General features: G+C 43.9%; 1 protein-coding gene across 20 annotated transcripts in view; it reads left to right on the top strand.

Moving 5' to 3' along the window:
* Window positions 1–5,031: 5,031 nt before the first annotated feature.
* RIMS1 (regulating synaptic membrane exocytosis 1) overlaps window positions 5,032–27,653 on the top strand; it is a 305,622-nt gene continuing 283,000 nt past the window's right edge. For all 20 annotated transcript variants that reach the window (XM_058020424.1, XM_058020435.1, XM_058020427.1 and 17 more), the window contains exon 1: window positions 5,032–5,496. In XM_058020424.1, the coding sequence (XP_057876407.1) occupies window positions 5,333–5,496 (164 nt within the window). In that variant the 5' untranslated portion in view covers window positions 5,032–5,332. The remainder of the gene's footprint in view (window positions 5,497–27,653) is intronic.

The following is a 27,653-nucleotide window of genomic DNA, read 5'->3' as shown; positions in this document are numbered from 1 at the left end:
TAAAAGGGTCTGATTTGGAGCTGCACATACAGAAGCATCATGTTGGGGAGGAGGAAGGTGACAATTCCTGTTTATGCATTTTTGGCAAGCTGCACCTGAAGGATAGGATGATTTTCTGGAAACTGTCATGCCAGAAATACACAGCTAAACAGGGGAGAACTGAGAAGAGCAAAGGGAATAATTAGAGACCTGTGGGTGTGCACAGGGTCTCTGGTTTATTCTCTTAAGGAAACCAAGCTGTGCAATTGCCCTGCTTTTCTGTCAGTATGCCACAATAGCATTTGAATCTCTTGACCAATTTGAAAAAAGCCTGACAAAAAAGGAGAAGCTTAGAAACACTGTGCTCCTGTGAATTTTAAAAAAATCAGCAGCCAGATATAGGGGAGACTCAGATTTGTGTGCCCAGTAAAGAACAGGTGGATGTGTGAACTCAGCTGCATTATTTGACACAAGAGAATCCAAAGCTGTCATCAAAAAGCAGGCTCCATAAGGTTTGCTGTCAATGGAACTGCTTGTTTGTAATTTAGAGGCAGGGGCATTTTTTCTTGTTTGTTTGGGGTTTTGTTTGTTTGTTTTAAATAAAATATACTTAAAAGAAGCCCAAGACATCTGCCTGAGATGATTTTTAAAATGTTCATTGCTGCAGAATGTTGGCACTCATTATAAAATTATTCGTAATACCAGATCTTGTTGAGAACAGGCCCTGAAATTCCTACCTGAAATGAAATCCCTTTGGGCCAGTGTTTTCTCTCTGCCGTGGAAAGGATATTTCCATTTCTCCTCATGCTAAAGCTAGCTCTGACCCTCTTCTCTTTTTTAAAGTACTATAGTGCCACCAAACTTAAAGAAATGAAAAGTCATGAGTCAGATGCCCAAAAACTGCCTACTCCTGAAAATTATGATATGTTGATAAAATATATTTTTCTTTGGTTTTGGTCAGTTTTTGAAATTTTTAAAATCCTTCAACTTCTTGAGAGAGAGAAGTCACAGTGTTCTACTTTCATTAACATATTGTAAGAAATTACTTTGAGCCCTTGGTGCTACAGGATATTTCATCTTTCATGGCTGTCCCTTAAATGGCAAACCCACTGAGGCTGAAAACTCCTCCACAGCTTTTACGTCCCCAGTCTTCCATCAGTCTGAGAAAGGGCACCACTCTTCTGGACAAAGAACCTACAGGAAAAACCCTCTGAATGGTTTGTTCTTTAGTTTGCCTCATGCAAGGAAACAATCATGATTGCTTACAGGTAGTGAAAAGGGAGTATTGATGGAACTGAGAAATTTAGAATGTGGCATTTGGTCAATACAAAAAGAAGATACGGGGGAGAAGGAAGGTTCCTAAGATTGAGGGGAAGTCTAGAATCATAAAGAAATATGCATTTGTCATGCAAAGGGCATATGTTATGATGCTCCATGCATCATAACATATGATGCAACAAGTTATTTGGCGATGTTGTGAACATTTGTTGTTATGAACAAGTGAACATTTGTTGTTATGAACTGTGAAGAAAAGGTCACGGATGCCATTATAATGATAGGCTGTTGAAGTTTAAGAAAGTAATTTACCTGATATGTTACAATAGCTATATTGATATTCCATTTCTAGATTTCACAGCAGTCTGCTCTAGACAGGACTGCAGAGGAATTGATCTAATAGGGACAAGACTTTGGATGTTACTAGAAAAGGGTAACTTGTACTAACCAGGCAATGAAATTCTCTTGAAGGCTCTCATGTATCATTCCAACTTTAGAATATAATATATTGAACTACAATGGACTTTCCACACACTGTTGATTGGACAACAGTGTATTTCATCATAACAAAAGAAATGTGTTCATTTCAAAACGACCACTTATAGTTGGAAATACTGTTAATAAGAGCTCAGTCTCTTCATGCAGACCTGTCAAAAAATGCGATGACTTTTATGGTTTCTACTTTATTTCTCTCTAATTAATTCTACTGCTTTTGTGCCAAAATAATACAGAATAATTTGCTCTGTCTAGGACTTTTTAGACATAAGGAAAAACATTGCCAAAAGCCTTAGAGAGGTGAACCTTCCCATCTGCTCAACACTGTTAAAGCCACATCTGGAGTGACAATTCTAGTTTATTGCTCCCCGACACAAGAAAGACACGGACATAGAACAGCTAGTCAAGTGAAGGGCAAGGAAGATGGTTTTGGAGCATGTCATATAAGGAAAGGCTGGGAGATGGAACTAGTTAGCCTAGAGAACAGAAGGCTGAAAGGCATCTTAGAGGAGTGAGTAAATATCTGATGGGAGGGTGTAAGCAAGACTCAGTCAGGCTCTTTTCAGCAGTGCCCAGTGATAGAGCAAGTGGCAATGGGCAGAAACTGAAATACAGGAGGTCTTGTCTGAACACAAGAAAACACTTTTTTACTATGCAGCTGAGTAAGCACTGGCACAGGTAGCCCAGAGAGGCTGTGGAGTCCCCATCCTTGGAGAGACTCAAGGCCATCTGGATGCAGTCCTTAGCAACCTGCTCCAGCTGACCCTGCTTGACCAGGTTGGCTGGACCAGATGTCCTCCAGTGGTGCCTTCCAATCTAAATGTTTCTGTGATTATGTGCTTTTCAGCAAAACAGTTTTTATCACAATATTGGCTTGGTGCAAGTCTACACTCTAACTCCCATAACTTTTGAAACCTATATTCTGCAAGAGTTTTCAGCTTTCCTTTTAATAAGTTATAAGAAACTATATGTAAGAACCTATACTCTTTGTATTCACTTTGTATTTTCCACAGAGCAATAAGATTTCACATGCTTGACCCAGTATAAAGCAATTAACACAAATACAGAACAGATATAAATAACTATGTCAGTAATTAATAAGCAGAAAGTTGAGCAGGATAACCTCATGTAATATTTTCTTCATAAAATTATCTTGGAGACACTTGCATCTTACGGTCTTAGACTTCTTATATTTTGGTTAGCTTGTGCTTAAAGCTGTGATTCTTGAACACTAAGGCCATTGCTCTAGTGAATGCAGTTACTTGAGCTACATCCTTTACTTGGATATGTGGGACTCCCCAAATTATCTGAAGGATGGAGTATGGACTACCTATGTATACCTCTAACAACATGATCAATATGCCTAGTAGTACCATTCCAGCCGTGTTTTAGTTATTTCTGATACTAAACATATGGTGGTACTTCACCTTCTCCTCATCATCTTATTTTTTCCAGTCTTGCTTCCTTTAGTGGAAGCTTCCTTTTCTTCCTTGAAGTGGCTGCTTGTTGTTAATGAATGGATAAATTCTTCAGCACCAGCCTGTTACATGAAGGCTATCTTCCCTGCTGGTCACAGATGGTGGGAAGTGATTTTATTGATTTGTTAGTACTTAGCTAGAAGGATTACATCTAGCAGTAATAATGTGGCCAGGCCCTGGGACAAATCACCACACAAGTTAGTAGAGGGTTTGTGTCTTAAACTGAGTGTGACATTATTATATTTACCAGCCTTTCATAGTGCTTTGCTTATTAACACCACTGTAATCTCTTCTGAGCCATCTGTCGGTCATTCAAGTTTCTGTTTCCTTCGTGTGCTGGAAAAATTGGGAGACTTCGGTTTCTGAACTGAACTTGGACATTGTTCTGCTAAAGTTCTGGTGGTAACCACAGTGCTTATTAAGTTTTTTCTTTATAATTTGTGTTATCAAAATTGTGTCCTGCAGAAAATCTCTTGGGGGGACACAGGCAGATGGCCACAGTAATTCCTCTCAAATTCAAAGGGTCATGAAGGTTCATGGCTTTCAGAATTTGTGTGAGAGGTATTAGTGTGGCTGGGAGAAATCTGGTCTCTCTCCCTATTCCAAACCTGACAAATTTGGCAGAAAGAAGCATTGAACACTGCCAGCATAGATTTTTTTTCTTTTTGGTTTGTGCTCATCAGATGATCGCTCTAGAAACCAGAGCTGTTTCCATGCTGTGACCTCAGCAGAAGCACAATTGAGAGGTCTTAAGTATCAGCATCTGTTAGCAGTAGCTCACATTTTACCTGAAAGTGCAGTGTTCTATTTTAACTTTGCATTTCTAAGTAGCCTGAATGATTTCATTCACTGACAGGCACATGTGTGACCAGAGGACCCTTCAGAGCTAGAGGCATGAGCTTTTGGCCAGTGGATTACATGGGATGATCTCCTGTAGAGAAAAGCTGTTGCATTCATTACCAGCTCCTCAAAATGAAGTTACTCAGAGCTAGTAGACCAGAAACTGGCAGGGAAGCGATCTCTGTCTGGACATGACATTTTGTTTCACTATGCACTAACCCCTCAGTTGAGCAGTCGGCACTGTGACATGTGTCGTTGCCAGTTTTTGGTGGGTCACAGTAGTTAAAAAATGGGTCTGATCCATAAGAGCACTTGTCACCCGCATGGGATGAGTGTGTAGACCATGGCATGGGTGGCACTAACGGGATTTAAGAAGCGTATGAACAAAGTGCTGAAGCGTGCAACTCTGAGGAAGGGAGGGTCGAGCGGTGACAGCGCTGGCTTAAGGCAAGAGGGCTGCAGCTGGGGCCAGCATGGCTCACGCCCGAGGGAGCGCCGGCAGCACTGGGAGTCCGAGGCTTCCCGGCGCCCCAGCCAGACCCGCAGCAAACCCGCACCCGCATCCCACGGGCGGCCCTGCCTCGGGTGAGCCTGCAGCCCTGGCGGGAACCCGGGCGAGCACCTGCGGTGAGGAAACCTGGAGGAGGACGTGAAGAGGGCGACGGGGCCGGGGCCAGCGCTGTGGTCTTGTGGCCGCCGGGCCAGCCCGGGGGGCGGCGGGCAGAGAGAGGCGCGGCCGGCCCGGGTGCCCGGCGCGGGCAGAGGCAGCGGCGCCGCGCCTCGGACTCCGCCTCACCGGCACCGAGCTCCCCTCCCTCCCTCGCTCGCTCTCGCTCCCTCCTCCAGCGCCAGGCTCGCAGCGGCGGAGCATCGCGGCGGCGGCGGCAGCACCCGCCCTTCCCGGCCGGCCGGCGGCGCGCACCGCCCCCCCGCTCCCGCACGCAGCCCGCCGGCGGCGATCCGGAGCCCTCCGCGCCACCGCACCCCCGCCCCGCACGCCCACCGCCGGGAGGATGGGCTGCGGGCGGCGGCGCGGCAGCCCCTGAGCTCCCCGAAGCCGCGGAAACAAAGGGAGCGAGCAGCGGCAGCACCGGGCCGGGGTGGATGCAAGCAACCATGAAAGGCTGGGTCTCCGCCTCCTCCGCTGCTGCCAGAGAGCTGCCGGCTGCCGCTGCTCGGAGGACTACCCTGTGAAGGGGGCGGAGGAGAGGCTGGCTGGGTTCGCCGTGCAAAGGTAGAAGGTGTAAGGGAGAGGCGGCAAGAAAATGTCTTCTTCGGTGGGGCCCCGCGGCCCTCGCCCGCCCACGGTGCCCCCCCCGATGCAGGAGCTGCCCGACCTGAGCCACCTGACAGAGGAGGAGAGGAACATCATCATGGCAGTGATGGACCGGCAGAAAGAGGAGGAAGAAAAAGAAGAGGCCATGCTCAAGTAAGCAGACGCTAGTCATTCATTCATTCAGGCACTCATTCATGCACCGATCGCCGGCGGGCGGAGCGGGCGCTGCCACAGCGGGAGCCGGCCGGTGCCCGGAGCCGGCCGGCTTCGCTCTGCTCGGTGGGGCCGGCGCCGCGGAGCCCCGGGTCCCGCTCCGCTCCCGGCCCGTAACTTCCTCCTCCCCCACCCCGGGCAGCTCCTCCCGAGGCGGCACCGCCGGGGAGCCCCGGCACGGCGGGACGGAGCGGGACGGCGGCCCTCCCCGCCCCGAGGGAGCCGGCGGCACAGGGCGGGCGGAAACCCCGACACGGGGGTGAGGGGCGAGGTGGGATTCCTTTGGGGTCTCCAAAACCCCGCCTCTGCTAGGAGGGGCCGCTGGGTGGGGTTTCCCCTCCGTGCGGGAGCCTCCGCGGCGGCCGTGCTGCCCCCGCCTGGCTCGGCCCCCGCTGCCGCCCGCCGCGGGGCCGGGGCGGCTGCCCCCGCCCGGCACACCCCCGGCCCCCGCTCCGCCCGCCCGTGCCGCCGGCCCCGGCCCGCCCGCTGCCGGCTCCAGGGCGGGCAGCACCGCACTGTGGGGCACCAGGGCGTCCGTAATTAGGAAATAGATGGAATTAGTCGCACTGCTCATTCCAGCGGGCGGCCGTGCGTGCGTGGTGGCGGGACGGCGGGGGAGTGGGTTTATCCCGCTGCCGGCGGCACGGGGAGGGGTGCGGGGAACGCGGGGTGTGGGTAGGTGCCATGTTTGGAAACCAGATCCTCACAGCCTCTTTTGAACCTTTTCCCTCACCCCCTCGTCCCTGCCAAGCATCGCATGTGATCACATTTTTTAGCCGCCTCCGTCAGTCGGAGGCTTCAAACGTAATGTTGCTGAATCGCCTACTGCGAGTGATGAGAATAAACAGATTGGAGTCGTGGCCTGTGGAGGAGAATCACGGTTCCTCCTCTTCTGACAGCCCGTCAGGCCTGCCCGCTCCGGGCGGGAGGTGGTGGGAGAGGTGGCTGGAGCCTCTGACGCCACGCAGACCCTCCGTGCCACAGGCGGTGTATCCTTACCTCACTGCCGCCTGCTTGCGTGCACCTGGGCTCGGAAGGGATGCGCCGAAGGGGTGACGTGATCTGGGTGTTCCTTCGGGCTGCAGGAAATGCCCACCTGAGCCATGCGGGTGCCAGCGCGTCCCCACGGCTGGGGACCCAACCCCCGCACGCTCCCGGCTTCGGCTGTGCGTGGTGAAGCTGGGACAGCGTTTTTAGTACAGTGTCGTCCCTGTCCCTTCCGTTCTTGACTCTGAATTTGTACAGGGGCTACTAGAGATCCGTGCGGTGGTGCGTCCTGAGGCCCAGCTGCCCGTGCTGTACTGGCTGGGAGCTGTCCGGGACGGTGGTGCTTGGATCTCGGTTCAAGACGAAGAGTTCAGTTTGCTGTTGCAGTTCATTGTGCTTGGGGTGTGGCTACCCTTGGAGGTGGGGTGATTGGAATGAGAAATGTTCTGTGGGAATGCATTGTGTTAGTCACTCTGGGGAAACGTGAGTGAAGGATCCCTCCTCAGTTTCTATTCATCAGAAGAAAATTAAATAAAGAAGTAGCTCAAAGGGTCTAAACTATATATATCCTTCTGTTCCTCGTCCTTCAGCACAGCTACTTCTCTACAAATATTTAGCTTTTATTCTGTGAAGAAGATTACTGGTTCTGTAATGATGTTGTGGAGGAATACTATAAATCTTACAGTGGCTTTTCATTTCTCAGCCCTATTCTTAACATTGGGTAGAGAATAAATTTTCCTCCTTTTTTCACTTTCCCCCATTTTTTCTTTTTCTTTTTCTTTTTCTTTTGCATTGATGTTTCTGAATTCTGGACTGATACTTCCTTTCCTATGAGCTTATGGGAATCTTCAGCAGTTTCACTAAATGAACTTAGGACACTTAAAATTTAATTTTTAGAAGAGGGCAAGAATGGTGCTTTGTGAATTCGACTAGAAATTACTTTATATTATTTTCAAAGGTTTGTAATACCCAAATTTCAAAGTCTATTTCCTTACAAAAGTTCTTTCAAATAATGAAAATAACAATGTATAATCTCCATTGGCCTGAAAAATTGTGATTTTAAATAGATTTCTGTCTTTAAATAAAGAGCCAGAAATTAAGGGAAAATACATTGGAAAACTTATAAACCTGTATACTTGCTTTAGCTATATTGTTAGTTTGTAAAAATCAAGTCACAGCATATATTTTTTTAATGGGTTATGATTCAACTCTTAGAGAGAGCCACTAGATTTTCTGAGGTGATTTGCTTTTTTGGTATGCTGAGCACTTACTTTTTTTTTTGGGATAAGAGTTTTACACACCTTTCCATGGAGTAACTATTTTTAAGACTGGAATTTTGACAAGAATTTGTTCCATAATTTTATGATGAGTTATTACAAATATACAGCGGTGCTATCAGATGACACAGCTATATTATAAAAGTCAGATATCACCACCACCCCTTCCTATTATCTTTGTTAAAAGATTTTCTGATTATCCAAATGTCTCAACAAAACTGCCACCAGTTTTCATTAAAACCACCTGGTGGAGAAATGTTTCCATCTGTAACACCCACATGCAAATCTGTAATTTTCCCTGAAAGTGAAGCTGAGAATCAGTGCTGCAAACTAGGCTACCTTCAATCCTGGGCTGATCAGAGGCCGGATATGTGCTGTCTCATGAATCATAAGGGCTAAAAAGGGTGCAGCATTTCTCTCCTGTTCTGAGTGTCCTGATAGCTATGAAAGTTTCTAAAACAGTACATGTAATTTTCCTTTCCAGCACTCCCAATAGCAGAAAACAATAGGAAGAAGTATTGGTTAAATGACTATATTCTTAACACAGTGGTGGTAAAATTGTGGATCCAGGGGAATTTGACGTGCTTGTGTGAGTGGACTATATGGATTTCAGGAGAGGTGGAAGCAGCTAGAGTGATCGGTAAAGAGGCTGCGTCCCTCTCCTTTGGGTGTGTACCTCTCTGTCCTCCTGATCCCTGTTTGTGACTGAGCTGAAGGCCTCCTTGGGAGCCCTCTCTGCCAGTTCATGCTGACATCAGCGCGTACTGCGGCGTGCCAGCCGCGAGCAGGGCGCCCTACAGGGGCTGTGGGCACTGAGCTGCTTTCACCGCCTGCCCCGGAGCATTGCAAACACATCCTTCCCTCTGAGACACCTGCTCGCTCCTTTCCAGGAACTTGCCCTGTCAGTTTGTTGGTCTGCCGAGTTTCCTTCAGCTGTGTGGGGCTAGCAGAGGTTGTCACCCCCTAGGATAAAGATGTACATCTTATACTGGCCACAGTGACTTGCTTTTTCTAGGCACACCTGGTCAGCGGCAGGGACCTTGTCTTCCCCGCACACTTCTGACATCAGATTTCACACTGCTGTGGGTGGTGTTTGTGGAAGAGGAACTCTTTGCTCTCCTATGACTTGTTGAATACCATGGAGTAATGTGTTGAGGAGTTTGGGCTTTTGCGAAAGTTCCTTCTTTGGCATGTTTTATGAACAGGTGTTCCTTGGCTTGAGGAGCACTTTGCCATTAACTGATTGCCTTGAAATTGCCTTCACATTCAAAGGCGAGTTCTGCATTCCTTCTGTAACAGGGACAGTGTCATATTCCTGGCACCATATCCATGCCTTCATTCAATGAACTGTGATCCCAATCTGTTGCATGGCACTGAAGACTCAAATCCACATAAACACTTTGATGCTTGCCAGGCACCAAGTAGAAACTGAAACCTCTTCAGTGCAGCCTCACAGTCTGGGAGTAGGAATCAGGTCTTCTATCTCATCTTGGAGCTTCAGAGCTTTGTGTTTTGTTCCTCTGTGGCTGGGAGAGCATCACTTTCCTATTTGCCACACCTTTGAAAACTGCATGGAGAGCAGTCCATTGGGTAGATGGGGCTTTACCATGGGATGCTCAACTCTCATCCACTCTTGTTTCCCTGTTTCACACTGACTTTGCCAGATTTTGTGCATATCTCTGAAGACTATAGTCTTTATTATCTCTTTTAATAGTACTTGGTCTTAGACACCCAAGCTTTTGCTGTTCTTGTATGAATAAATGTTTGCATAGAACAGTAGTAAAATGCCTCCTCTGCAGACTAATTCACATGGGAGGCATTTTTTCCTGTTTTACTTGGTAGATACTCCTGTAGCTGGAAGGGAGGAGTTTTATGTTGAGTGGCTGATGTCTAGCCTGAAGTCCAGATATTGCCAAACAGGTGACTGACGTGACTAAAAAATTATGAAGAAGCATGAGAGGGTAGGTTTTCAATGAGACTGAAGAGTGAAACAAACCATCATTTGCAAAGGTGTGTGTGTGTGTAAAATTGAAAGAAAAAAAATAGTTTAAAGATTCAGAGTGTACATTTAAACAGCTAGGTAGCCTGAGACAACTATTTTGCTTGTGGGTATAAAGTGCCTTGAACTGAAAAAACCACAGTTATGTACAGCAAACTGCAATCACAGAGAAATCACAGAATTATATATATGTGTGTACTTAAGATGAAGTTTGCTTATATGTAGTTGTGTGCCTTATTGAGTTAGGCAAGTACTAAGTGGAAACTATGGCAGCTGAGAACACAACTAGTTGAGTTCCAGTTCTGTTCAGATTTTGGCCAGTAATTAGGAAGTGGTTCCTAGTTACTGTGGCATTCATTTGCTGGAGCAAACTTAAGAGGGGATAAAAGCTCTTACTAAGCTTCTGATGGGACATAAGAAGGCTGTGAGATTGTTGGCTGAGGCGGTAGTAGGAAAATTAACTACGGCACAGGAATTTAGTAGTTTTGTAGTTTTGTAACTCCAATTGAGTAGCTTCAGTAGAGGGGTAGCATGTACTTTAAATCTTCCCATTTTAAAAGTTATCTCAGGATTTTTCATGGCAGTTAATAATTAGGGGAAAATTGATGCTAACACCCTATTTTGACCACCTAGTATGGTATACAAGCATAATTTTAATAAAAATCAGCTCTCTAGAATCAACAGGGATATTGCAGCTGCTCATCTTTCAGGGCTGCCAAATCCTGGTCACTTGCAGTTGATGAGAATATCTGTTTCAGGGTTTGCAAAGTAACTTCTCTGTAATTCCCTTGGGGCACCTGGAAGCTTCCAGCCTTCACCAGTGTGTAACTGAAGATTAACCAATGACCCAAGAGAATGGGTCAATGTCACTGAAGATTAACCAATGACCCTAGAAACTGGCTTGTGCTCTCAACCAGTTTCTGGAGATGGTGTCTTTCCTTCTCCCTTTCTAGCTCTTGGACCACACCTAACATGGTCAGAAAACACTGAATACTGCTCAAAGGGGCTGCTATCCTCATTTTGTATAGTATCTATGGGCAACAGGAGGAAGTATGATTCCAAGACCTTCTTAGCCTGGATGCTGTAAGTCCCCGGTAATAATTGCCCTTCCATAAACAGCAGGGAAGGAATAGGTAGGATCATTCCTCCTTTCTGTTGAAACTGGGCCACTTTCCAGAAATAAAAGTGAGAGTGAAGGGGCCATCTTGAGGAAGTCTGGCTTTATCTTATCTTTAGATTGAAAGGTCGAAAGCCTATCTTTAATTCCACTGAGAAACAATGGAGGAATTGAGAGTTCTGAGAACTGGTTGTGCATTTGGCACCAAGGAATTAAAGGATGAAATAGATAAACAATACCAAGACTCTCTCCTCTGATTCAGCCTTGCTCTTATTTATTCTTTCCATGGCTGCATGAATCTCACTTTCTCTGCAGTGGAGCAGGAGGAATGGAGGCTTCTGCTTGAGAGCCTTTATTTCTTCCTTTGTACTTTAAGCAGTTTGGAACTGCCATGTTTCAGACCCTAGGGTCTTGTAGGGAGCAGAGTGCTGGTTGCTTACTGTGTGCATGGGTATTTTAAGCTCCTGAAATCACCCAGAAAGACTGTTCAAATATTGCCTTGCACCTCTTCCTGGCAGTGCCAACTCTGATCCTGACACTCGAGTGTACAAATGCATGATGAAACGATTTTACTTCTGGAGATTGTCTGGTACAGCCCCCTACTGAGTGCAGGGCCACCTGCAGCAGGTAGCCCAGGACCAAGTGCAGGTGGCTTTGGAGTGTCTCCAAGGATGGAGACTCCACAAACTCTCTGGACAGTCTTTTCCAGTGTTCAGCTACCTTCACAGTAATAATTCACATGGAACTTCCCAGGTTTCAGTTTGTGTCCATTGCTTCTCGTCCAGTCACTGGGCAAGTCTGGGAAGAGTTTGGCTCTGTCTGCTTTAGTCCTCCCCACTAGGAATTTACAGGTGTAAAAATCCTTCTGGGTCGTCTTTCCTTAGGCTGGACAGCCCCACTCTCTCAGCCTTTCCTCATGTGATGTGCTCCCATCCCTTGTCTGTATTTCTGGCTCCTTGCTGCACTGGCTCCAGCATGTCTTTCTTATATTGAGGAGCCCAGAAGTAGATTTATCATCCAGACGTGGCAGAAAGCAAAGATCATCACTTTCAATCTGCTGGTGATGCTTTTCCAGGGCAGCCCAGGATGGCATTGGCCTTCTTTGCTGGAAGTGTGTGTTGCTGGCTCACGTTCAGCTTGGTGTTGACCAGGAATTCTCACTTGCTTCTCTGCAGAGCTTCTTTCCAGCTGGTTGGCCCCCTGGGATTTTTCTCCTTGTGCAAGACTTTCGCTGGATGTTTTCAGGCTTACAAGAGAGACCAGTATCTAAACATGTTCTCAAATCATTCAGAGAAAGGATTGCCTTGGTCACTGCTCCTCACCCTTTCCTCTTTACTGCCCAAGGCCTTTGCTCAGAGAGGACAAGAGAGAATTTGATCAGTGCAGAAACTGTTGTGGCCTTTTGGCCAATGGAATCATCAGAAGGAATTTAACAACATTTGAAGCTTCAGGTTTTCATCCGTCTGAGAGGGCAGGTATGGCCATAAATGTGTTTTGATAAAGAAGACAACTTGTGGTGACCTCAGAATTGCAAGGAGTGTTTTCATGACTTTGAGGGTATTTCAGAGAATTCATAGTGATTTTTTCACTTGAGGGTAGACTGATTTTTCTAAGGAGACTGAGGATTCGAAACATATTCAGAATTGAACACCGTCACTAGCACGGCAATTATGAGGCAGTCATTGACTGATATGCTGGGCAGCCATCTCACTGCTGAGGAGGAGCAGGAGACTGTTAGCAGACAATAGCAGATTGATAGGCATTTCTTAAAAGCTACAGAAGAAGGGGAGGTGATAGGGGATGACAGACAGCAATAAACATTCCTACCATCTTTTAGACACAGGCTTCAGATGGGCAAATGTTGAGCTGTCGGAATGTCTGAGGTGCAAACTCTTGTCCAGAGCTCTTTTCTGGCCCCAGCTGAAGTGGTGCTATTGGAATGCACAGGGCGTTATTGCTGCGCGTGCGTCTTCCCACATGATTCTCCACTTGATGCAAGATTCTGCCGGAGCTTCATTGCCAGCTTTGTCTGACATTGCAGAAATACTTTCTAACTAAGAAGTCTGTCATTCTTCAAATTCAGGGCATTATCTGTGCCCTGCAGAAGGGTGAAGACAAAGACTGTGTGAAAAAACGTGATCTCTGGGCAGGAACTTCTCAAAGTACAGAGTTGTTATAAACCTTATCTTAAAAGGAATTATGTAGAAGAGGCTTCTTCTTAGAGGGGGAGGGTACTATCCTGATGTTTATTTTTCTGGAAGATGGCAGAGGGAGAACAGCATTAAGAGAGATTGGAAATTCTCAGTCTTGTCAATACCCTTTTATTTCTGAAGACTCGTACAAAGAATCTTTTGCATCCTTGGGTAGGAAAGCATCTCACAAAGATGTAGTGTGCTTCCTTCATCAAGCAGTTACTAAGCATTTTAAGACTTGAGATTAATGCCTTAAGAAAAGGCTATTTAAAAATACTGCTGCCCTTGTATTCAAGCTTGTTGAAATGCAGGCATTATTGAAGGTGGAAAATGACAAAACTGAAATTCTGTTTTGGGTTGCCAATAGTTAGAGCCAATTATAATTTCTAGCTCATTTTACCTTCTCCTTCGCTCTACCCACTGGTGGCTGCTGCATTTGTCTACTCCCTTGGGCCTATCAGTTTTAATTAATAGATATTAGCATGCAATTATGTTTTAGGGGAAAAAGCTTGTGTGCCTATAGTCTGAATTCACTTCCCAGCAATGATAAAACATGTAAAAAAATCTTATGTCATCAGTTACAAACACAGAGTGAGTAGTTTCATTCTGCTTTTTGAAAATACTTGCATAAATTTACAATTACTAAAATTATTTACACCTCATCAGATTTACACCTCTGTCTGATTTGCCTCAGTCAAATCCAGGTGGTAGATCTATAAGGACGCAGATACCTCATCAGATATCTATATCTGTCAAGAATTATTGTTGTTTTATCCCTTATTTTATACTTCATAGATATGGTAAAATATTATGCAATGTTTCTAGTGTAGCTTAGTTTGGGAATCTAGACAGTAAAATTTAATCAGACTTACTTTTGATATTCACAACAAGCAGCAGAAAATAATACAACTATGAGTCTGATTTAATGGTTTCTTAGATAAGACAATTGATAGGATAGCGTTGTAGTTCTTTGTACTTAGAACTGAAGTAATCATCTTCAACATTTGATTGCATGTCAGATACTTATGTCCAGAGACTTTTAAGCAAGAAAGCCATATTCCAAATATATTTTCTGGCACTGTTACAGAGGCAAGAAGAGCTAGTTCCAATTTTCAGAATAATTGCACACAAAACCGTTCATACAGTTGCCACTTCAGAGGCATGAAGAGACACAGCATGATGAGTAGCTGTTTCCAGACAGTTCTGGATTGAATTAGAACACCTAATACACCTTTGTATTTAAGTACAAATTTCAGAGTTTCTTCACATTATGTGTGTTTCATTTTCAAAGTCAGGACTTTGTACACTTTGCCTATGGTAAGCACTGTTCATACTATTGAAGATAAGAGAATGTACCTGTCTGTATATGGAGTTTTTTTCAGATATTTGTAATAAAAACATAGTGTTAGAAATCTCCTAATGTTTTCATCTGTCTTTCCTATTTTAAGGCCTCCTGGAGTCACTGAAGATCATTATATGCCCTGAGAGTTGCTTTTTGATCAGGGATGAGCCCAGCAGATAGAGCTACACTTCTTAGTGATGACTGTGGTGGATTTAGCAAATTAACTGTTTCAAATATTGAGGATCTAAGGTGTAACCAAAAAATAATTTTCTGTGTATTTTGGGCTTTAGATAAACACTAACTTCTAGTGAATTTCTAGAATGGGTGTTTAAATGCCTTGTTTCAGAATGCAGTTATTTGAAGATCCTTAATTGAGAGTTACTTTTTGAACTTCACTATGTGAAATTTACAAGGACATTGGTCATGAAGGGAGCACAGCCCAACAACATTATTTTAGTGTACGTACTATTATATTGCAGGGAAAAAGGCTACTACTTTTAGCAAGAAGCAGAGCACTCTGTTTGTTCTGAAAATTGCTAATGGAAGTCTTCACACGCTTGAACGCCCTAAGTGTGAAGTGTTTTCTCAAGTGTTTCTCTAGGTTACCAATACTGCACACTCTGAATGGATCAAAGTATTTATGTATCCAAAACTCTGTCTACATCTTACTCTAGCAGGTCTAATAAAAGAGCATACATTTTTTTGAACTTTGTTTGGACTGTGAGCCTAGCGAGCACTAAGAATCTTGTAGCCACTGCTCATGAAGATTTTGTCTGCATTTTTGTAAAATATTTATTAATTTTAAAGTCTTTGAATATACTGTGAAGGGTTCAAAATCATATCCATAAACTAGGATGATGTTATCCTTCTGTTGATACATCGTTCTCTGTTCTCTTTCCAGATACTTAGAAAATCTGTGGTCCTGCACTATACAAACTATCCAAAGTTTTCACCATGAGCTGCTTACATCTGTGGTTATTAATCATGTTTAAAGATTAAATATTTACTAATAGGATTTTGCAAGAAATTACAATGAAGCAGTTTATGTAATAAAAGGCCAATCTGGGAGCTGAGTGATTGAATATGTTTGCTTGTGTTTTGTGCCATGATTTTTTAGTGTAACTATTTTCTTTTAGCGATTCCATTGGTCTTGGAAAAAGCATCAAGACCTGTGCAAAACCACATGTAATAACTGTCTGAACTCTCTCATCAGTTTCTTTGCACAATTTCTTTAGCACTTGCAGATTCTAAGAAAGCAGAGTATTTTTAAATTTATATTCATTATTCTCTACATTTTTAATTAGCCTTGTATATGAAGTTATATTCAAAGTAAAGTCATTGCACTTTTGCTTATTTGTAGTCTTTAGAATCATTTTGACATTTGACATCAGGAGAATAAATTTTGTACTGATTAAATGATACTGCACAGATGTATATGAAAAATGTGAAAGCTTGGGCAGTAAAATAATGTGAAAAAGCTATAAGTATTTTAGTTACTTTTAGTGATAAGTCTCCTTGGTACTGTTATTTATGGCAGCAAGTTTGGCATTGCATGACAAACTTCAGCTGTACAGTTTAGTGTTCTGCTGGCCATGTGTTTTTAGCTATAGACATGGAACAGGAAAGCAGCTGTTTGATGGAACACGTGGAGCATGAGCTGAGGAAGTTTGGAAGAAAGGACAGAATTTATAAGGGCTCTAGATCATCCTAGGTTAACTCTATTGATTTTGGCCCAGGATGCTACCTGCAAAGTGTCAGGGTAATGGGTTTGCGTTTTATGGATGGGAATTAAAAGAGGTTTTATATGTGTATATGTGCTTGTGCCGAAGAATATGGAACTAGGCTGTACAGAAATATGTACAAGTTGCTTTATGGACTTTAATTGCAACATTATGTTGCTTATTGTTGCTGTAAACATGCAGAGTATGTTGGTGAAAGTTGTTAAAGAGCTGAAAATTGGACAATTTTGCTTGCAGTCATATCTTAAGGACAAGTGACACTGTTGCTGCCATGGACCAGCAAAACATATTTCTGTGGCCCTGTGTCTCTGCTGAGTTTGATTAACTGTGGTGATTCTCTGACTAGAACAAGTCTCACTGGAAGCACATCTGTTAACTGAAGTAAAACCAGAGTTCTTCAGTCTGTTGAAATGGGATACCCCTGTGTAAATCTTGTGTTTTGCAGACAGAAGCAGATTTTACTCAAATGCTTCCAGTAATTGTTCAGTTACACTGCAAGCCTTACATAGAAAGTAAACCTAAGAAAAGTGAAACCAAGACATGGCTACCTGCTTTTCTGAAAAAAAAAAATAAAAATAAAAACAAGACCAAAGAAAAAAAAAAACCCAAACAAACAAAAAACCACCCCACTTTATTTATCACTGTTTGGAAGTATCTGTATTTTTAAATTATTTTGTGTTCTACATACCCCTAACTTCCTGCAGTCTGATAGTGTATATTGTTTTCCTTTTGTTTCTCCAAGAAGCTGTTTTTCAATATTCTCACAGAAAGGAACTGTATTTACTCAAAGGTGGAAATTGCAGAATTATATAAATTGATTCTGCTAGTGTATATGTAAAAAGTGTGTAAATTCCTTGTGAGATTAAATGCACAGTACATTTTTCTTGTATTTCAGAGCAAAATTAGATATTGATTTTTGATGAGAAATCTATTCTAAGAATATAGAACCTCACTAATATATTATGATTCTTGTATTTTGTGTTTTTAAATGATATTATATTGATTGTTGTTTTTAAATTTAAAAGCTCTCACTTTTTCAAGCCAAATATTTTCATAATTTATCTTGCAAAGGGTTTTTATATCTTTCTTCATTAGCTTAAAACAAAACATCACCCCTTAAAAAGGTATTTTTTAAACAATTATCCACTCACTATAAAAAACCTATCAAGTTCTTTGGAGTTGACTGATCAGTTCAGGGATTCAGCAGGAATTTACAGGTTTGTTCACTTGTAACCTCCCTTTTTCTGGTGGGTCTGTTTCAAGTTCTAAGCTGGTCCCTGTCTGACCAGGTTTAAGCAGTTCATGTAGAAAAGGAGCTGGGGAGTTCTGGTTACATGGATGGTGAGACAATGCTCTTTCATTCAGCCAAGGTGATCTGATTCTCTCTTTCTTGGATTTTGCTCTGTATGGGATCAAAGAGAAAAACCTGAGATTTTGGTGATGTAAAGTAAAATTAATGACATGAAAAATATGAGTGAAGAACCTCGAGGAGAACAGCAGCAACAGGAATGCTCCTTGTTATAAAGGGGATTTGCCCTCTTAGTTTTTTACAGGGCTTGTAGTTTGGGAGTGCTTTCAGCTCTATATTTGAAAAATTTATGTTTGTGTGTTTTTTTCTGCCTGCATATAAGTGTTTGCCATATTTCTCTGAAATCAAGACCTGGACAGAGTGATTCATGGTTTTTGTTTCATTCTGTTTAGATTACTGCAATGCATTGTACTGGGATTAGCCTTGAAACTTCCCACTGATCTCATATTGTACCTTTTTACTTTTCTCTTTGCTTCCTATTACTTTTCATCGTAATACAAAGCTTTCCTTCCTGTGTACTTGATAGACTAAGATCACAGAAGACAGCCTTATTTAAAGTAGAAAAGGCAGGTAACTTTCACATACAGCTCTAGTGAAGAAGACCTAAATTTGAAAGCTTTCTATGAAAGCCAAAGTTTGATGAACTTTCTGTGAGGGCAGCTCACTAGTTATGTGGAAGTTGCAGGGGTGGAAAGGAAGTAGTCCTCCTGGCAAGTTACTTAATGGTGTGAAATACCAGGTGTTAAAATTCGAAGACAGGCACTTGCATGTCTGGAATTCATAAATAAACCAAGAAAATCAATAAGTGACTTTGGCAACTGCCACCCTTTTGACTCCTTTGTCAGAGGCCAAGAACCGAATGAACAAGAAAATTAAAAGTGTTTTCCCTGAAGGAAAAGGAAAAGTACATTTTCCTCCAGGCTAAAGTTGAGGCAACAGAGAGTACAGGAAAGCTTTTATTGCTGTGTGTTCTGCTGGGTTCATTGTGGCTGGATGCTGGGTGGCTACCAAAGCTGCTCTGTTTCTCCCTTCCTCAACTGGGCAGGGGAGAGAAAATACAATGAAAGGCTCATGGGCCCAGATAAGGGCAAGGGGAGATCACTGAGCAGTTACTGTCATGTGCAAAACAGACTCAGCTTGGGGAAATAAATTTAACTTACTGCCAGTCAGAATCAGAGTAGGATAATGATAAATAAAACCAAATCTTAAAACACCTTCCCCAACTCTTCCCTTCTTACTGGGCTCAACTTCACTCCTGATTTTCTCTATCTTCTCCCTCAGAGCAGCATAGGGAAGGGAAATGGGGGCTGCAGTCAGGGTATCACATATTGTCTCTGCCATTCCTTCTTTTTCAGGGGAGAACTCCTCACAGTCTTCCCCTGCTGTAGTGTGGAACAGATCATCTTGAGTGCCATCATGCAGTGCATGTAGGACAACCAGGGGATCAGGTCCCGCCAGCCTGGGATTAGGAAAGGCAGGTCCTGCATGACCAACCTGCTCTCCTTAATGACCAGGTGACCTGCCTAGTGGATGAAGGAAAGACTGTGGATGTAGTCTACATGGACTTCAGTAAAGCCATTGACACTGACTTCCTCTGGAGAAAATGGCAGAGGACATTAGCTAATGTCTGTCTAAGCCAATGGCTTAGACAGGTGACCTCTTATCTGGGTTAAAACTGGCAGGATGGCTGGGCTCAGAGAGTTGTGGTGAATGGAGTCACGTCCAGCTGATGGCTGGTCACTAGTGGTGTTCTCCAGGACTCGGTATTGGGGCCAGTCCTGTTTAAGGTCTTTATCTGGATGAGGAGATGGAGTGCACCCTCAGTAAGTTTCAGCCAATGCCAAGGTGGGTGGGTGTGCTGATCTGCTGGAGGGCAGGAAGGATCTGGACTGGCTGGATCCATGGGCCAGAGCCTACTGTAGGAGGCTCAACATGAGGCCAGGAGCTGGGTCCTGCTTTGGGTCACAACAACCCCAGGCTGTGCTACAGGCTGGGGCAGAGTGGCTGGAAAGCAACCCAGGGAAAAGGACCTGGAGCTGCTGGGTGACAGTGGCTGAGCACGAGCCAGCGTGTGCCCAGGTGGCCAAGAAGGCCAGTGGCATCCTGACCTTTATCAGCCACAGTGTGGCCAGCAGGGCCAGGGCAGGGATTGTACCCCTGTGCTTGGCACTGGTGAGGCCACACTTTGAGTCCTGTGTCCAGTTCTGGGCCACTCACTACAAGAGGCACATTGAGGGGCTGGAGCAAGTCCAGAGAAGGGCAACAGAGCTGGTGAAGGATCTGGAGCACAAGTCCTATGAGGAGCAGCTGAAGGGCCTGGAGTGTTCAGCCTGGAGGAAAGGAGGCTCAAGGGTGATCTTATCCCTCTTTAAAACTGCCTGAAAGGTGTTTGCAGCCAGGTGGGGGTCGGGCTCTTCTCCTGGACATCAGTGACAGGAAAAGAGGAGATGGTGTCAAGCTGTACCACGGGAGGTTCAGGCTGGACATCAGGAAGATTTTCTTCATGGAAAGGGTGGTTAAGCATTGGAGTGAGCTGCCCAGGGAAGTGGTTGAGTTGTTGTCCCTGAAAGTGTAGAAGAAAGGACTGCGTGTGGCACTTAGTGGTAGGGTTTAATTGACTGAGTGATATTTGGTGTAAGGTTGGACTCAGTGATGTTGGAGGTCTTTTCCAGCCTTAATGTGTTTATGATTCCATGATTATCCCAGCAGCACTAACACTGACATTGATGGGCTTGGCCTTGGCGAGTGATGGGTCCATCTTGGAAGGCAGCTGGCATTGGCTCTGTTGGACATGGGGAAGACTTCAAGTAACTGCTCACAGGAGTCACTCTGTAGATCCTCAGCTACCAAAACCTTGCCACACAAACCCAATGCAGCTCCATATATTTTCAGAATCTAGCAGTCTGCAAGTTTTTTATACTATGAAGTTACGTCTTTCTTGTTTGGTAGCAAAATATCCTTAGGAGAGCTGTATGTCATGGCTGTCAGCATCCTATTTTTATTGGTTCCCAAAATATGTTTTGTTTTATATTGTAAGCCTGAAAAGTACTGCTAGAGTTTGTTCTCTAGAAGACAGTTCAAATCATGCCCTATAGTATTATGGTTCTTCCTAGCAGAATTCATAACAGTTTATAAAGTTATAATATATGATTCTTTATCTCATACTGTATTTTTCATTTAGGCTTTCAACTTTACTTACCTTCCAGATGTTTAAATCACGGTGGTTACATGGATATTTATTACATCTATTTCTGACTTATTACATACAGTGTATCTAGGACATCAGAGTTCAATCTGTAATATTTTAGGAACGTGTGCAGTTTTTCTTTTTCCTCATTCCAGGCATTATAATAATATTCTTAATAAAATAAAATCTTAGCCAAATCAAGCTGAGTTAAGGAGCCATTCTTAAGATAATAAATTGCATTTCTGTTTAAGGCGAACTTCCTGGAAAATTGTAAGGTAAATGCAGCGTTGTTCAGTGCAAATGCTATGCTCAGTTCATAAAAAGTTGCTGAGAGGATAAACTGCAGTCATGTTCAGAGATACAAAGCACTGTGCAGTCATGGCAGAGGGTATGTCTGCACTGTCCCTGGGGGTGCGGTGACAGCACTGAAACTGTGCTGTTGTTTCCCAGGAGAGGATTTGGTCGTCCAAACACAGCTGGTATTTGAGATGTCCTATGGTACCACTCCTTGACTTTAGGACTGAGGACTGGGTGGCAAGCTGGTTGCTATTGTAAACCAGGTTTTGTAGCTGTGGGCAGCCTGGAAGCCGGTGTCGGATTCTGGATCTGACCAACAGATCCAGATACCCTTGAACCCATCCTGGGTATTTCCTCAAGTGGAAGTGGTTCCCAGACCCTTCGTGTTTCATTGCTGGACACAAACAGCAGTGGCAAAGGTTTCAGCTCTCAGTCAATGATTCTGACTGGGTTTTCAGACCTGTGCAGCAGTGTGCCACTTTCTTCAGATCCCTACTGCATAATTTTTGAGATCACTATCTTTCCTTTGGGAATCTTTCATTTCTTAAATAGTATTATGGCTGTTGAGGCTAGAGCACATTTCCTTCCATGAGAAGCAGTACCTTTTGAAGGTAAATTATCATAAACTGCCATCAGTGAAACTGAGATTCTTTGATAACATCTTTATTTTATTTTATTGCATTAAATGTAAGCTTCATGTTAGCTAAAGTGTTTTAAATGCCCTCAGAAGGTAACCACCAGATTAATGAGAAAAGTCTGCAAAATAGTCAGCATTTTGCCTTGTGCTGGCAAGGCTATTCACTAGAAAAGCTGTGGTTGCTTAGTTGCTATGGGAGAAAAGAAATGAAGAGAGAGGATGAGAGTGCAGTCATGGCATTCTGAGGGACAGCAGGAAAGGGGAAAGGACACAAGTAAGGGGGAAACTATAAGAAATACCCATCCCTAAAGGCCCAAGGAGTTGGACTCAGAGCCATTACAGGCAGTGCTGTGGGGATCAGAAGAGGAGGAATATATGACAGGAGCAAGATGTTAGGAGAAGGCTGGAATTAGCTGGGATGGGAGTCTGGAAGCAGGCTGTGAGTGCTGCAGCTGACTATACGTCTAGTACTGAACAAGCATAAAACAGCACTTCTTCACACTGAGAACTGGGTAATGAAAAGTGATGGATCCTCTGGTAGCAGACCTGGGACTTGCTTATTTATGTGTCTGTTTCCCTTTGGGCTTGAACTGGAGATGGTTAAGCGCACAAATCAGAAGGAGGTGAACATTTATTTTCAGTGTGATAATAAATAAATTAGAAGGCAAGTAGAAAACACAAAGGTTTAGAAATCCTCAGAGTGTAAGCCAGCCTCAAGACTGTGAAGAGAAGGGTCTGAGTCATTAGGTTCAGACACTTGAGGCTTGGCAGAGCTGTTTTCCCAGATCTCAGCAGGCTCAGGTGGTACAGCAAGAGCATCCGGAAACACAGGGTAGTTTGACTGAAGAAGGAAGTGCACAACTCAGTTCATTTGAATTCAACATTCCCAGAAAATAATAATTTCATAGTATTACCTGATAGCTCTTAGGCTGCCCAATACCTTCTCACTAAAAGATAGATCCACGTAAGAGATCTCATCTGATTTAAAAAAAAAAGTTTGGATAGGTCTCCTTGTTTGCAGCAGAGGACTTGGAAACAAAAGCTCAACCACATCTTAGAGTTCCTAACCTGATGGTAGTAATCCACATTATTATTTTTCAAAGCAATTTGATATGTTATTTCAGTCTCAGAATTTTGGATCTTTTTTGAAGCTCCAGAATAGGCTTTGAGTGCTTGGAATTTGCTTTAATCTTTTTACTAATAAGAAGAATTCCCCCTCTGTTTAGGAAAGGCCCCTGTTTCCACAGGAGCTGTATGATGGAGTTCATAGAAATGCCCTGAACCAGGAGATTACCTTCCTAACAGAGTAAGCAGAGAGGAGTGAGATGAGATTTAAAGAAAGTAGATCTGTTTTGTTAGTCTCAGGGTTTATAGGCAGGGTGCCATGTCCCCTGCGTCTGTCCAGCCTTGTCATCTCCAGCCTGACATATTGGAGGTTATGTGCATGTACATATTAATCTGTGCAGGCTCAGTGCCTGAGGGAACGGTGTGTGTTGTGTGTGTTTTTGTCTTTAATTAAAGGTGGCATCTCTCCTTATTTGGGTAGGTGAAGAATGGAGCGAAAAAGAACTGATTAAATGGAAAGAAAAAGGAGTAAAGGATGTTGACGTTTGAGGCAAGTACATCTAAAGCCTCAGCAGGTGAGGAGAAGGGTGAATAATGGGGGCTAAAGAGTTCACTGTACAGTAGAAACCTTAATCAGAATGTGTAAAGGTCCCTGCTTTGCTAAATCAGCAGCTGCTCTTGGCTGGGAAAACCCCTTGGCACTTTTCTGTGGCGCTTCCCCAGTACCACACTCTGGTGTGTGGGGATAACTCTGATCCCCAGGCAGTGTGTGGGGGCCTTGCTGGTGTCTGTGTGGCTGTGCATATGCCTGTCATATATGGGAGTTAGCATTAGAAAACTTGGCTCCAGCTTTTAATATAAACCACACAGCTGCATAAGCTCATAGGCTGCATAGTGCCATTTGGGATGAGGAAGCATGCTTTAAGGCAGTCTCCTTTTACTCCTGCTTTGGTATCATGGGCCTGGTTGGCCACTTCTAGCACTGATCCCACCCCCTGGAACATCTGGCTGTTCCTCTCTGGATTCTCCCCTGTGGTACAATGGAAAAGGAGTGGAGAGAGCATGTAAGTCCTGTAGAGGTAACATAGAAGTCTCTGCCTTGATCCTGCACTGTGTGATCCATCCTCTGAAACAGATGGAAAGGGGGGAGGAGCATTTCCAGCTCGTTATTGCCTTTTCCCCTCCAGTGTAGAAACTCCCATTTGGCTACACTGTGAATCTTATTTTCACAATTAAAGATTGCCACACAATACTGTGATTAACGCATAACTAAGCCTTGACTCTCCTGGGCTGGTCTAGCTCTTTCTTTTTTAGATGTTAGAGAAAGTAATGAGTTTTCTAAAGTGATGAAAAAGAGATAAGCAGTAGTGTTATCTTGTATCTTGGCAGCCAGAAGGATGGATATGAAGAAGCAAGGAAGTTTATCAGTGCTATATTTGGGAGGGGTGACAGCAGGACACAGTCTTGGACTAAACTTCAGTTTTGTTTGTTTTGAATGACCTTAAGGATATAGGATGTGGACTTCAATATGAAACAGGTGTCTGCCTCAGTGTGCTTTATTTCATGCCCAATGAAATCTCAAACTGAGATAGATGCAATCATGTCTTCACAGCTAAACAAGCAAATGCTACTGTTCACAGAGTGCTGCTGAGCACAAGTGTGCACTTGTAGAAGCAGCAGCTCACCCACAGAAAAACCCCCCTGCTCCTGAATTTGGGATATCATTAGACGGAAGGGAAGGGAAGGGAAGGGAAGGGAAGGGAAGGGAAGGAAGGGAAGGGAAGGGGAAGGGAAGGAAGGGAAGGGAAGGGAAGGGAAGGGAAGGGAAGGGAAGGGAAGGGAAGGGAAGGGAAGGAAGGAAGAGGGAAGGGAAGGAAGGGAAGGGAAGAGGAAGGGAAAGGAAGGAAAGGAAAGGAAAGGAAAGGAAAGGAAAGGAAAGAAAAGGAGAAAGGAAAGGAAAGGAAAGGAAAGGAAAGGAAAGAAAGGAAAGGAAAGGAAAGGAAAGGAAAGGAAAGGAAGGAAAGGAAAGGAAAGGAAAGGAAAGGAAAGGAAAGGAAAGGAAAGGAAAGGAAAGGAAAGGAAAGGAAAGGAAAGGAAAGGAAAGGAAAGGAAAGGAAAAAAATAAGAAGATGAGGGAGAGGCAGGGAGACACAAGTAAAGTTGAAAAAGAAGGTTGAGGAACCTGGGATACCTTGGGGTTGTACTAAGAAAAGGAGGAAAGAGATGCAGATTTCAAATCTGCAATATGTTGTAGCTTGGGACTGACAGTTTTGTATTTCTTTCCCAAATTACAGAATAAACACTTTTGTAGAAAAAAAACCTTGACATCAGCTACTACCTGGTTCATGAGTGGTATCTTGCTCCTGTACCAACATGTCTCTATTAATTTTGAATTTGTAATTTCAAGAAGTCAGAATATGGTAGTGATGCTAAGATCACTCACATATCTTGGAATCGGAGAATCATAGAAACATAAAATGGGTTGGAATGCTCTTTAAAGACCATCAAGTTCCAAGTCCTCTGCCATGGGCAGGAACACCTTCCACAGGACCAGGCTGCTCAAAGGCCCCATTCAACCTGGCTGTGAATACTTCCAGGGATGGGTCATTCAAAACTTCTCTGGGCAACCTGTTCTAGTCCCTCACTACCCTCAAAGCAAAGAACTTCTTACTATTATCTCATCTAAACCTGCCCTCTTTCAGTTTAAAGCCATTTCCCCTTGTCCTGTCAGTAAATGCTCTTAAAAGTCCATCTCCAGCTTTCTTGTAGGCTCCCTTTAGGTAGTGAGTGGAAGGCTGCAGTTAGATCACCCTGCTCTTTTCCAGGCTGAACAGTCCCAATCCTTCCAGCCTTTCCACGTAGGAGAGGTGCTCCATCCCTCCAATTTACTTGGTGGCTCTCCTTCAGACCTGCTCCAACAGGTCCTTCCTGTGCTGGGGACCCCAGAGCTGGAGGCAGCAGCGCAGGCGGGGTCTCAGCAGAGCAGAGGAGAGGGGCAGGATCCCCTCCCTGGCCCTGCTGGCCTCGCTGCTTTGGATGCAGCCCAGGACACAACTGGCTTTCTGGGTCAGGTCTGGCCTCTCCTCCAGCAGCACTCTCAAGGCCTTCTCAGCAGATCTGCCCTAGGTCTGTTCCTTCCCCAGACTGGATTGGTACCAGGGATTGCCCTGGCCCAGGTGCAGCACCTTGCACTTGGTCTTGTTGAACCCCATGAGATTCCTGCAGGACCAATTCTCGAGCTTGTCCAGGTCCCTCTGGATGCCATCCTGTCCTTCAGGTGTGTCAGCCACACCATTCAGCTTGGTGTCATCTGCAGATGTGCTGAGGGTGCACTGGATCCCTTTGTTTCTGTCATTAATGAAGACATTAGGTAACACTGGTCCCAGTACAGACACCTGATGGACAGGACTTGTCACTGATGTCCATCAGGATGGTCATCCATCGTGAGAGCCGGGTAATTAATAATAATAATCTTTCAAAACCAATTTTTTCTATAATTTGATTTCTGTGAGACACCTGAAAGGTAGTAACCCTTGATATTGAGTTGTCTATCACAACTGATAGGCAACAATTGGATTGCATGCTGGGATCCAGCACTTCTGGAGGGGTCACTTTCAGACAATTTAATGGTTTGTTTCCCATGTCTTCAGTGCTTTTGGCTGAACTTAGATGGTAGGGTTTAGCCAGAAGTGCTAACAGTGATGGGCTTTTGCTAATTCAGCTGCTTGTTTGCCAGAAATTATAATCAGAGTGTCTGATTTTTTTGCAGAGGTGCACTGTGCTGCTGTGATGCTGGGTATAACTGTAGCTGTAAGACTTCTAGTAATCCTATAACAAGTGGTAGGAGCAATTATCAGTCATTGTCATCCAGAAAATTTGTCATTATTCTGGTAGTGCTACTCTGAGATTCATACTTCTTGATTTCACTTTAAGAAAGAATCAGTCTGGATGTTAAGTTATTGGACAGAGACTTGAGATACAATTAACTTTTGTGTGCTGCCACTCTGGGGAAGTTGGAGTCTGCCTGTACCTCAGGTCTGCTTTTGTTACATTGAGATAATGTTTTTCTCTTCTTTTCAGTTGTCCATCTTCTTTCTTCCGATTGTTTCTTGTCTCAATGTCACTCCTTTTCTGTGTGTTTGGATAATCTCTAGTTGTTGGTCCCAAGAATCCGTGGTCTCAGTGGAGGTTTCAGAGCTCTCTGCTGCAAGACAAAGCAATAACAATAAAAAGTCCAGATAACCAGCTTTGTTGGTGCCTGCAGCTGGATCTGACTTCACCTTCTGTACCAGAATACAGACTGTCTGGGATTCTATCTGGCCTGCGACCTCCTGGATAGTGAAGCCTTATGCTTTGCTCAGGATGATAATTTCTTAAGAATCAGATATGAATACAAATAATTGTGGCAAATAAAGATATAAATCTCTTGTATATGATGTATAGTACCAGGGATTGCTATTTTGCAATGGTAGTTTAACATCAAGTTCAACACTTCGAGCTCATGGGAAAGGTTCAAGTTTGCTGCTTTTAAACTCAGAGGTTTGATGTAGTTAACTCAGTTACCTAATTCAGTTAGGTAACATATCTTCCACTTAGACACAATTTTGTCATTTACCAAAATGTGTTGCTGAGAACATCCTTGAATCTCTCCACTTGCATTTTCTGTCCAAAGTCAGCCATGCAGCTCAGTGACGTACCCAAAGAGGCAAAGATCCCATGGTGTGGATTTAATACGTGGGTTCCCTGCATATTGTGAAGTTACTTGAGACTGCATGCACGTTTAAAACTTCTAGTGACCAACATTTCTTGTTGAAATGTCATGCTTTGGTGTTTGATGACAGGGAATATTGTTCCCTTCATGAGCTGGCAGCATGTTTAAGAAAACTCTATTTGCATTAAAATGCCCGCCACAAGAAGAATCACAGAATCATTTGGATTGGAGGCCTTTG

This window comes from Melospiza georgiana, chromosome 3 (genome assembly GCF_028018845.1).
Source record: "Melospiza georgiana isolate bMelGeo1 chromosome 3, bMelGeo1.pri, whole genome shotgun sequence".
Taxonomy (NCBI): Eukaryota; Metazoa; Chordata; class Aves; order Passeriformes; family Passerellidae; genus Melospiza; species Melospiza georgiana.
This window is presented reverse-complemented; position numbering and strand designations above follow the sequence as displayed.